This window comes from Artemia franciscana, chromosome 13 (assembly GCF_032884065.1).
Source record: "Artemia franciscana chromosome 13, ASM3288406v1, whole genome shotgun sequence".
NCBI lineage: Eukaryota > Metazoa > Arthropoda > Branchiopoda > Anostraca > Artemiidae > Artemia > Artemia franciscana.
In genome coordinates, this window is record NC_088875.1 from 5104731 (window position 1) to 5116975 (window position 12245).

At 39.8% G+C, this 12245-nt stretch overlaps 1 protein-coding gene across 1 annotated transcript; it reads right to left on the bottom strand.

The window, feature by feature from the left end:
* Positions 1-8861: 8861 nt before the first annotated feature.
* Positions 8862-9713, bottom strand: LOC136035062 (craniofacial development protein 2-like). Its single transcript, XM_065716659.1, has one exon. The coding sequence runs from the start codon at positions 9711-9713 to the stop codon at positions 8862-8864; it is 852 nt and encodes a 283-aa protein (XP_065572731.1).
* Positions 9714-12245: the final 2532 nt, after the last annotated feature.

Below are 12245 nucleotides of genomic sequence, written 5' to 3' on the forward strand. Positions count from 1 at the left end.
TTCCCACCTCAGGCAAATTATAGTAGATTGAGATCAAGCAAAGTATAGTCACGTTGAGATTTATGGGTCTCACCGTGAGTTTTGTCACAGAGCAGTGTACTTTAAGTTTAGTTATTTCCTTTTTTTAATTAAACCCGATTGAACCTTGATTGGTTCATGTTTTGTCTTCATTCCTCTCATTTTCAGTTTCACTATGCTTTACGTAACTGTAATTACTAGCTTGTGAAACCAGGTGATAACAGATATAATGAAAAAAAGGGGGCCACCCATCTCCTAAAAAATAAACTATGTATCTTTAAATTTTTGGCGTGTTTAATTACATAAAAAAAATATACAATTGCTGATGATCAGAAGGAATCACGAACCTAGCTCAATTTATTTTGTAAGTAGACGTTAACATGGCAACAAAGTTTTTCTTGTGGAAGTGAAGAACAAGATTCAAGCTAAAAATCCACGAAAATTATTTTACTGATTCGCATATTACGCAATATGTGCATAAAGAGTTGTCAAAACATGAAACCGACACCAAAAATGCAAGATGTTTTCTTAGGAGCAGAAAAAGATTCTTAGCTGGCTTGCTAAAAATAAGAGACTAATCTATAATAATCTCAATAGTTTTCCAACAACCGTTATATTGATAACCTTTAGCATACAACTGTATTTCTCTAAGAAATTTTCAAGCAATCTCAGTTTCTAGTAACCGTAGTTTTTAAAATTCTACGGGCATTAGAAAATACCATGAGACTGTTTGCTTGAGCTAGTTTTGTAGATATATCTTGCTTAAATTGGCAATTCTTCCTAATTAGTAATTTTTCAACTATCATCTACAATTTTTTCGACTATCAACTGCAAGATTTGAAAAAAACTGGCTCATATCAGAACTCAGAGTTAGCGAAATATGTTTTTTTTTTATTAAGGGTCAAGATGGATTAGCTTCTTGACGTTTCCAGGATAGAAAAAAAAACTGATCAGACGCAGTAGAGTTATTAAACTCTGATTCTTGCTGTTTAGATAGTGTATTTAAATTTTTGCTTAACACTATGCAGATAGTAGGTATTTCTAAGCTAGTTCATCGCTAAGCCCCCATCTATCCTTTGTCTACGCACACTTTGCTTAACCTTCTCACAGCCCTTGCCTGCTTTATTAAGGTTTTTCAAAAATGAAAATTTAAACACATCAACCTATATTTTATTCTTAGAAATAAAATACGGCTTAGTTGTATTTATGTTTGATTTTAAAATGTCGCCTAAGATTAAATTATCTAAATCAGGAATGGGGGATCTCATGTTAGTTTTGTATCAGAGACAGGACCTGAGGCTAGCTAATTATTTTAGAATTTCTAGAGTCTTCGATATCCCAGTGATGTCTCCAAGTATTTTTTTTATTATTAAGAAACTTGATTGAAGTTATTTCACTTGAAATATTTTTATTTTCCTTTTGGAATTCTTGTTGGAGTACTTTCAGACGAAGATGTTTATTTTTTATCGTGCTAGAGGAACGTAATTGAAGTGATGTCACTCGAAGTGCTTTTAACTTGTGGGATTTGAATAAAAAATTCTGTTGTTGATATTTTCTTAGTTTGGAGGAGTATTCACTTTATCCTTCGTCTTAGCATTACATAAGATGGGAGGTATCATGAAAAAAATTGCTGAAGCAGTAAAACTGTTAAATGCCTGTTGGTTTTGATATTGTATAAACTTCTAAAAGTTTTAGCGAAAGTTGTTTTAATTTATATCGAAAATCGTTTTGTCGAAAAAAGCAACAACTAATACCTCTCTGTTTTGACATGATAATTGGTGGAAGATATCCTGCGATTCATCAGACAGATAGCGTTAGCGCACCCCCTTCTCATTACAAAAGCCACACTGTTTTTCCAGAACATTCTCGTCTTCGAGAACAGTTGTTTTCTTTATTGCTAGTGAGGGGTGGGACCTGACTTCCTCTTCTTGTACAACTAGACTAGTACCAAGCTAGTAATTAAAAAAAAAGCATCAAAAATTTGTTCATATTCATTTTTATCACGTTTTTTACGAGTCGGACAAACACTTTGGGCGGGGGGGGGGGGGTTCAAACCCCCACCCTGTATACGGCCTTGCTTGGGTGATGTCGCCTAAATTATTCTAGAATTTTATTAATTTATAATTATTTTAGAATTTCTAGAGTCTTCGATATCCCAGTGATGTCTCCAAGTATTTTTTTTTATTATTAAGAAACTTGATTGAAGTTATTTCACTTGAAGTATTTTTATTTTCTTTTTGGAAATCTTGTTGAGTACTTTCAGACGAAGATGTTTATTTTTTATCGTGCTAGAGGAAGTCTGCCAATGTTTGACATCACGTGCAGTGATGTCTGCCAACGGTTTTTTTTTACTATTAAGAAACTTGATTGAAGTTATTTCACTCGAAGTATTTTTTTTTGTGGGGGGAGGGGGAATCTTGTTAGAGTACTTTCGGACGAAGATGTTTATTTTTTATTTTATTTTTTATCGTACTAGAGGAACGTAATTGAAGTGATGTCACTCGAACTGTTTTTAACTTGGTGAGATTTAAATAAAAATTATATTGTAGATATTCTTTTAGTTTGGAGGAGTATTCTCTTTATCCTTCATCTTTGCATTACATAGGACGGAAGGTATCATGAAAAAAACTACTGAAGCAGTTAAAAGTAGGTTGGTTTTTACGATCTTGTATAACCTTTTAAAAGCTTTAGTGAAAGTTGTTTTAATTTGTATCGAAAACAGTTTTGTCGAAATTTTTTTTATTGAAAACTAATAGCTCTCTGTTTTGACATGATAGCTGGTGGAAGATATCCTGGGATTCATCAGACATTGGAATTGCGACGAGACAAAGAATAGGAATCATTTATACGAAAGGCGGCTCTTTATATTTTGCAAACAAAAGAGTGACGTAATCAAGAAGTTCTAGACTATTTTTGCTGAACAGATTACTAAACTGTACCCTAATCACAGAAAAATTTATTCAGATAGATCTATCCATTGTAAGAGAGCTGAAGCATGTATCCTATTCCTGGACTTTAAAGTTTATTCCAATTTATTATCCCTGGACTTTAAAACCAATTCCAATACTCCCCCACCCTAGCATCAAATTGTGTCGGGGCCCTAGCATCCAATTTCATCGGCCCCCTAGCCTAGCCACAGCAGGCCCTAGCATCCAATTCACATGGGGCCCCTAGCATCCAGTTTCATTGGGCCCCTAACCTAACAACTGGCATCCCTAGCATTCAATTCCATCGGGGGCCCTAACAAGCAATCCCAGCAGGGTCCCCTAGCAACTAATTCCAACGGGGCAACTAGTATATTATTTCACTAGGGGCCCTAGCATTCAATTCCAAGTGGGGGCCCTAGCACTCAATTTTAGCGGGTTCCCCTAGAATCCAAATCAATCTGGGCCCTAGCATCCAGTTTTGTCGGGGCTCTAACCTATCCCAACCACCGAGGCTCCTGGGTTATTCTACCATTCAACTATAAAGTGAATAGAAATTCAATAAGTCTATCCGGCTCTGAGGTTTCTTTTGCCAGCAGCCTTACTTACCCGGGCATGCCTATTGGAGTAAACCTGAAAGAAACTATTGACATGGTAATTATAAATTATGCCAGTAAGATCCAGACTGCGTATGCCTCCCTGGCCTCAAACGTTCCGTATCTAAGTAGAGTTCACCGTTTTCACTTATACAATAGCCTAACGGCTCCTCACTTACTTGCCCTTGCTCCTATTTGGTCTTTCCTTAATTGTAGCAAAAGAAAGCAAGTTCATCTCCTTTACTTTAAATTTGCAAAGTATTTAATGGAACTTCCAACTTGGACAAGTAACTCTTTTCTGCAAAGAAAGTATCATTTGGTAAACCCAGCTGAAGTTATTAAGAAGCGTATTTGTGATTTCACTACCGAATGCCAGAAGTCTTCCCATCTTTGGTCATTTCTGTTTGTCCCTTGTTTGTAGTTGTCAAAGTGTGCTTTTATTTCTGTTTTCTCTTATTGTTTTCTTTTTTTCTTGATTTTTACTCTGTCTTTTTCTGGGTTTTCTGCCGGGTTTTTTGTGATGGGTTATAAATAAAATGATGATGGTAATGAACGCTTTAAAATATTTTTTCTTCCGATGAGTTATCTCAGGGAACCTTTATATTCCAAAGGTTTTATGTCCGCATATGGATTCAACAGGGGGTTCCCCTCAATGGAACCATGCCTTGGACATCTTGACCAACAACCCATACTATTGTTATCATTCGGAAAATACTTTCTAGCGGAAATGTTTCGAAAAACCTATGGTTCACGTGTTTCCTAACCATTACCTCCAAGCCGTGTAACTATCCATCAAAGCTATTGATACACCTGCTTGCTACATTCTATTAATATTCTAATGTGATCTAGACAGGTTAAGATACATAGCAGATGTTACTAAGCATTGGCATTAGATTTTTTATTAAGTAAATGATTACGTGCTGAAATTTTATCCTAAAAATAGACATCTAAAGGACGCAGACTTTTGTAAATACGAATTTTATTAATAAAAATTTATAAGCATTATTAAACCATAGAAACAGCACTTAAAACTAAAAAAATGATAAAAAAAAAACTTGAAAAAGCTTATAAAGGATAAAATATAAGCAAACAGAACTGTGAATTACAGAAAGGTGAGAATCCTAGCAAGCAATTTCAGGGGGATATTAAAGATAAATTTGAGTTCTACTAAGATCTATTTCTGAGATCTCTCGATGAAAATCCCATGTCTCTTTGAGCTAAGACAATGCATATTCACGCCACCATTATAATATGCGGCTTGCCCATCCCCTAGCAAATAACTCTAGAGGGGGGCTTGTTGTTAGAGGTAAATTTAAGCCCTATTAAGAGCTATTTCTGAGTGGCTTTAATGAAAATGTGACGTTTCTTTGAGCCAAGACTATGTATATTCACGCCACCATGACAATATGTGGCTTGCCCACCCCCTAGTAACCAAGTCTAGGGGGGGGCTTGTTATTAGAGGTAAATTTAAGCCCTATTAAGAGCTATTTCCGAGTGGCTTTAATGAAAATGCTACGTTTCTTTGAGCCAAGACTATGCATATTCACGCAACCGTGACAATATGTTGTAAGCCCACCCTAGCAAGCAGTTCCAGAGAGGATGGATTGCTATTAGAAATAAAATTAGACCTTATTAAGAGCTAATTCTGAGAGCTCTTGATGGAAATGCCTCATTTTTTGACTGAGTGTTAGATTTCACTCCTTCCATCGCTGAAAAATGCTGTTAACACCTCCCACCCTAACTTTAAGCTGTAGAACATGTTAGTCCAAGCAATTCCCAGCGCGTGACACTGAATAGCTCGCACACAGCACCTTCAACCAGGCATTGTCGCACATATGGCATTTTTGGATATCTTCCTACAAAAATATTTGTTTACAATAGAATCTATCGTTTGAACTTAATGGCAAAAAAAATCCTCATTAGCGTTTCTTCTGATGACTCCTGGTAATTGAGACCAGCATGGCACACTGTACCAGCTCCGATTACACCTTTCTTGTGCATATTATCGAAAAATATATTTTTCTCTCAAAATAAAATTTTTGAACTAAAAAATGACCATTGTTGTTATTTGAACAGCGGAAACTTGCCGTTTCATTGCTAGATTGCGATGTTCTATGGCGATTCCTAGCCTATGATACTCAATGGCTGACACACGGCGCCCTCTAGCAAGTATTATCACATCAATGTACCTGTAACATTTTCCTTTACACTAGAATCGATCGTTTAAAATTAATTAAAAAAATTAACCTTTTTCAACCTTTTCTCTCAAAATAAAATTTTTTTACTAAAAAATGACCATTGTTGTTATTTGAACAACGGAAACTTGCCGTTTCGTTGCTAGATTGCGATGTTCTATGGCAATTCCCAGCCTATCATACTCAATGGCTGACACACGGCACCCTCTAGCAAGTATTATCACATCAATGTACCTGTAACATTTTCGTTTACACTAGAATCGATCGTTTAAAATTTATTAAAAATTTAACCTTTTTCAACCTTTTCTCTCAAAATAAAATTTTTGAACTAAAAAATGACCATTGTTGTTATTTGAACAACGGAAACTTGCCGTTTCATTGCTAGATTGCGATGTTCTATGGCGATTCCCAGCCTATGATACTCAATGGCTGACACACGGCACCCTCTAGCAAGTATTATCACATCAATGTACCTGTAACATTTTCGTTTACACTAGAATCGATCGCTTAAAATTAATTAAAAAAGTTAACCTTTTTTAATCTTTTCAACCTTTGAGAAAAAAAGGTTCTTCAACCTTTTTCTCTCTAAAATAAATTTTTAAACTAAAAAATGACCACTGTTTTTATTTGAACAACGGGAATTTGCTATTTCGTTGCTAGATTGTGATGTTCTGCGGCGACTCCCAGCCTATGATACTCAATGGCTGACACTCGTCATCCTCTAGTAAGCATTATCAGACATATGACAGTTTTTGGGTATTTCCCTGCAAAAAAATCGTTTGCATTAGAATCTATCGTTTGAACTTAATTAAAAATCCACATTACGGTCTTCTTCTGATGAATCCTAGCAATTTTGACCAACATGGCACAATGTACCAGCTCAATAATCTGGCGCACATTATCACACCTGAGGGTTTTTCAACCTTTTTCTCTCAGAGATAAATTTATAAACTAAGAAATGACCATTGTTTTTATTTGAACAATAGAAACTTACCATTTCATTGCTATATTTCTCTGCTCCATGGCAAATCCTAGCCTATGACACCCAATGGCTGACAAGCAGCACTCTCTATCAAGATTTTTCACACACATGGCATTTTTCGGGCATTTTACATACTTACTTAAGTCCCATCCATCCTCGCGGGACGTTTTGGGGCCACTTCTTTTGACAGGGCATGAACTAGTGCAGTTCGAGTACGATGCGCTTTCGATCAAAGTTTTCAATCCACTTCTTGCGAGGTCTTCCTCGTGATCGAGATCCGTCTATGGTTCCTTCGAGGGAGATTTTTGGTAGACTGTCGTGGTCCATTCTCTTGACATGCCCGAGCCATCGCAGTTGTTGTCGTTTGATTTTATTTAGGATTGTGTCGGGGGACTTCAGCCGTCTTCGCACCTCCTCATTGGTCACATGTTCAGTGTAGGTGATTCTTGCGATGCGACGGAGACATCTCATCTTGAATGCAAGTAGGTTGCGCTCATTTTCGATCTTCAGTGTCCAGGTCTCACACCCATATGTATCAATTGGCAAAATCAGGCTGTTGAAGAGTTGAACTTTGAGCTGGTTCGACAGGTTTCGGCATTTCCAGATATTTGTGAGCCTTTTAAAACTGGAACTAGCAAGAGCTAGGCGGCGTTTGATGTCGGAGGTATGACAATTGTCTGCTGTGAGGAGACTGCCCAGGTAGACGAATTGGTCGACCGTTTCAACTGGCTGACCGTCAATCATTATGGAAGGAGTAGCTGCTTGTTTTTGGCGTGACGTGACCATAACTTTCGCGTTTTTTTAGCGTTAAATTGCATGCCAAAAGATTTTGTGGATTCGTTGAGACAGTCTGCTTGTCTTTGGAGATCGGCGGCCGTTGTAGAGAGCTGGTCGATGTCGTCAGCATAGGCGAGCTTGTTTACTAGGACTCCACCTATTTTGGCTCCATGTTCGTCTGGTATCAGTGACAGTATGGCGTGAAGAAACAGGTTGAACAGGTGGGGCGACAGAATACATCCTTGTAAAACTCCCGAGGATGTTGAGAATTCATCAGAGAGTCCATCAGTGGTGAGTATCCGGCTTCTGGATTGGCTGTATATATTCTCAATAATCGTGACGATTTGGTCGGGGATACCGTAATGTCTTAGGATGTGCCACAGACCTTTCCTCCAGATTAAATCGAAGGCTTGCCGAAAGTCAATAAAGAGATGATATAGGTCTCTGTTGAACTCGACATAGCGTTCCATGAGCTGACGAACGGTGAAGATTTGGTCAATGGTCGATCGTCCAGGACGGAAGCCAGCTTGGTATTCACCCAGAACGGAGGCTGTAATTGCTTGGATTCTACGTAGGAGAATTTCGGTCAGTATTCTAGTTTGATGACTGGTCAAGCTGATCGGGCGGTAGTTCTCACACTCTCTTCTTGAGCCTTTTTTGTGGATTGGGACCACTGCTGCATTACACCATAGCTGTGGGACGTGGCCCGTTGACCATGCGGCTGACACAACTTTGTGGTACAATTCGACGACGTCCTCTGAGTCAATGTTAATTAGTTCAGCAGTGATACCGTCCGGTCCTGGGGCCTTCCCTCGTTTCAGGGATCTTATCGCTGCCTCAGTTTCTGATTTTAAGAGTGGCGGTGGAGGTTCTCGATCATTAATGGGGAAGGAGTTTAGGATGCTGGGATCGGCAATGATCTGCGGATTTAATTTATCTTCAAAATATTCCTTCCATCGTTCGAGTTTCATTTTTGCGTCGTTGATGGGATTGTTTTGTTTTTCTAGGATTGCTGTGGAGATGGGATCTTTCCTGCTAGACAGTTCACGAACTGTTTTGAAGAGTTTTTGACTGTTTCCGTTCCTAAACTGGGTTTCGCATTCCTTGCATTTCTCGGTAACATGGTTACGCAAGGCCTTTCTCGGTAACATGGTTACGCAAGGCCTTTCGGACTTCCCGTTTGATTCTCCTTTTGATATATTTATAGGTGTCTCGGCTGCATGGGTCAGCTTTGTTGTTGCAGAGACGCTTTTGGTTACATAGTTGGATTATTTCTTCAGTAATCCACGGCTTTTCATCTTTCGTTTTCCTCCCGAGTACATCATTTGCTGTCTCCTTAACTGCAGAAGTTGCATGCTCAGCCAGTTGATCAATCTCTTCGACGGTAGTGAGGGAAGTGAAGTTCTCTAGGATAGCTCGGAATTTTGACGATAGGCTGGTGGTATAGGCGCCTTTTTTTTATGGGGTCGCGAAGCAGCTCTGTCCGGAATCTAGGGATTCTTGTCGTCTTAGGGAGTCGTTTCAGTCTTAGCTTGAGTTTGGACATCAGGAGTGAGTGATCCGAATCAAAGTCTGCACCAGGAAGGGATACAGTATCCATTATTGAGGACTTCCAGCGTTTAGATATCAGCACATAGTCTATCATGTTTTCAGTTACTCCGTCGGGGGATCTCCAGGTGACATTACGGCGGTGTCTGTGTTTAAAGGCGGTGTTAGTTATATACAGGTCGTTTTCTCTACAGAAACTAACTAGCCTTTCACCTCTTCCGTTCAGTCGGCCATGGCCGTGCGGTCCCATTACATCTCTCCGATCAACCTGATCATTGCCCGTAATAGCGTTGAAGTCGCCCATGACGATGAGCATATCTTTCTTTGGTGTTTGGTCGGTGACACTTTGAAGTTGAAAGTAGAACTGTTCGCATTCTTCATCGCTTCGAGCAGAGTCAGGAGCATATACCTGGATGATGGTAAGGTTTGACACGGATCCCTTTAGTCTAATGGTTGCTATCCTTTCTGATACGGGCGTGAAGGAGATCAGCGCCTTTTTTGTAGTTGGTGAGAGGATGAATCCAACACCCTGTCTGTGAGTGCCATCGGTGCGTCCCGAGAGTAGGAGGGAGGTTCCAGAGATTGTTTCTTCACCGGTTCGGGGGAGGTGTGTCTCAGATAGCCCGACTAAGTCCCACTTGTATCGGTTTAGTTCTTTCAGTAGTAGATCCATTTTTCCTGGTTTGGCTAAAGTCCGGGTGTTGAGTGTTCCTATGTTGAGTACAGTTTTAGTGGAGATGAGTCGCAGGGTATCCTCATCCCGTCCGGGGGGTCGTCATAGGCCTATTATGATCGTCGGCTTCCCCGTACGCGGTAGCATGTTCGTCGGCTTCCCCGTACGCGGTAGCATGTTCGTCGGCTTCCCCGTACGCTGTAGTATGTTCAATATTACTTCCATTCGCCATCATCATCATCATCATCAAATCGCTAGGTTTGTCGGTTTCCCCGGACGCGGTAGTAATTCTGCTTTGATTCATAGAGCCCATAATTCATTTGTTAAAAGGAAGGGTTTCAAGGCTGGTTAGGAGACGGCGGTAAGCCACTCCTCTCCGTCAACTTGCAGAGGCCGTTGTTCGTCGCTGAATCATCCGCCCTTTCGCAGTTGTCCTCCTGAAGAGGATCCTCCCACGATGATAATCTGCCATACCATACGATTTTACCCATTGTTGGGAGAAGGTTTGAAGCTGACGGGACACATCCACACGCCGGTGGGCCCAGCTCAGTCTACATCAGAGGGGCCTTCTACCTCTTCCGCCTGAATTTATGTCCCCCAGGCGAGGGTATCCCAGTTATATTTTAAGACCCCCAGGGGCTGGGTCCCCCCTTGGTCCGTGCCTCCATCACCACCGGAGGTACCCTGCATATCTGCAAGGCATTCCCCTATCCGCCACCTGGGGACGTGCTAAGTGGCCTGGGGTGGGCCCCTACTGAGAAGGTGACTCAGTAGGTACTCAGTTTCGGGCATTTTCATGCAAAAATATTCGTTTACACTTGAATCGGTCATTTAAACTGGCCAGCTTGTTTCAATTTACCAGCCCCGATGACACCCTCTGAGGGCACATTATCACACCTAAGGGTTTTTTTCAACCTTCTTCCATAAAAAAGCAAATTTATAAACTAGAAAATGACCATTGTTTTTATTTGAACAGTGGAAACTTCCCATTTCCTTGTTAGATTGCGTTGTTCCATGACAACTCCTAGCCTGTGACACTATATGGTTAACAGACGGTAGAATTTAAAACATTTTCTTGAATTAGCCTTTTCCTAATTACCAGAGCTTGTAGCAACCAAAACCAAACCATAGACATCAAGACCAAGCCGTTGAAATCCTGGCAAACGCATAGAAATCGTGTCCAAACTGTTTAAATCGAGGACAATCTCTAAAATCAAGACCAATGCATAGAAATCATAACCAATGTATATAAATCCACATGAATCCATAAAAATCTGGATCATTCGTAGAAATTCGGACCAAACCATAAACGGAAAGACCTTTCCGAAGTAATCGAGAGATCAATATGTAAAAATCCAGAACAATCGTTAGAAATCAAAACTAAACTTTAGACATCAAGGCCAACCTCTAATATCAAGACCAATCCGAAAAAATCAAGGTAGCATATAAAAATCAAGATTTATACATACAAACCGTGACCAGAACATTGAAATCTAGACAATTCATAAAAATCAATTCCAAACCGACGGAGTCAAAGGCATCCTCTATAAGTCAAGACCAAACCGAGGAAATCATGTGCTCAGTATGTAGAAATCTAGAGCAAGCCCATAGAAAGCATGACCAACTCGTAGAAATTCAAAAGATTGATATGTACAAATCCAGAAAAATCCCTAAAAATTAATACCAGTATATACAAACGATAATTCGCCTCCTGCTTTGTGGCATCTTCGAGCAAAGGAAAAATCTTCCAATGGCCCACCCTTCATGCCAGAAAAAGACTAGTGCGACTACTTCAGAGACCAATTTTCAGCCCTTAATTGCTACCTAGACAACACTTTTTGCCAGGCCCTCGATAAGGAGCTCCAGTTTGCAGTTAAGGATATTGGCTTCCTGGTCACTCCGTTTGATGCGTTCCAAAATTTTTAAGCTAAAAAAAAAAATCTAAGCGCTACGATGGTATATCTGACACCCATTTAAGCTTTGCCAGCAATTTTCTCCTGGAGCACCTTTCTCTGGTATTTCAAATGATATTTGTTACTGGAATCGTTCCAGACAGCCTTGGTGTTGGATTGGTCCATTTTGTTCTCAAAAAAGGAAAACCAGCTGACCAGTGCGCTTTCTATCGTCCGATCATTGTTTCAACTACTTTTTGTAAGCTATTTGAATCCCTTATTTTTGATGAAATTGCACTTCGATGCACTACTCCGGACGACCAGTTTGGGTTCAAAAAGCATTCAGGACAGGAAAACGTTCACAGCGTTCTTGCAAATCTTCTGGTTGATGCAGACAAAAATGGCGATTTTCTCGTCTTTGGAGCGTTTGATGTTAGTAGAGCCTTTGATTCTGGCATCCATGGCCATATCCTACTCAAAGCCCTTCAGCAAAGTGTTTCCTCTTGCATCATTTCTCTTTTCTAAAATAAGTACAATAACCTCTCGGCTTTCATCCTGATCCCCTCTCCGTCCAGCACTTTTCCTTCTAAAGAAATGCTGAGTGTGAAGAAAGTTTTCTTCAATGGTTCAAAAAATGAGC

Bases quoted from the DNA above. Each gene is read 5' to 3' on its own strand.
- LOC136035062 (XM_065716659.1), bottom strand. From the start codon at position 9,713: ATGGATCTACTACTGAAAGAACTAAACCGATACAAGTGGGACTTAGTC.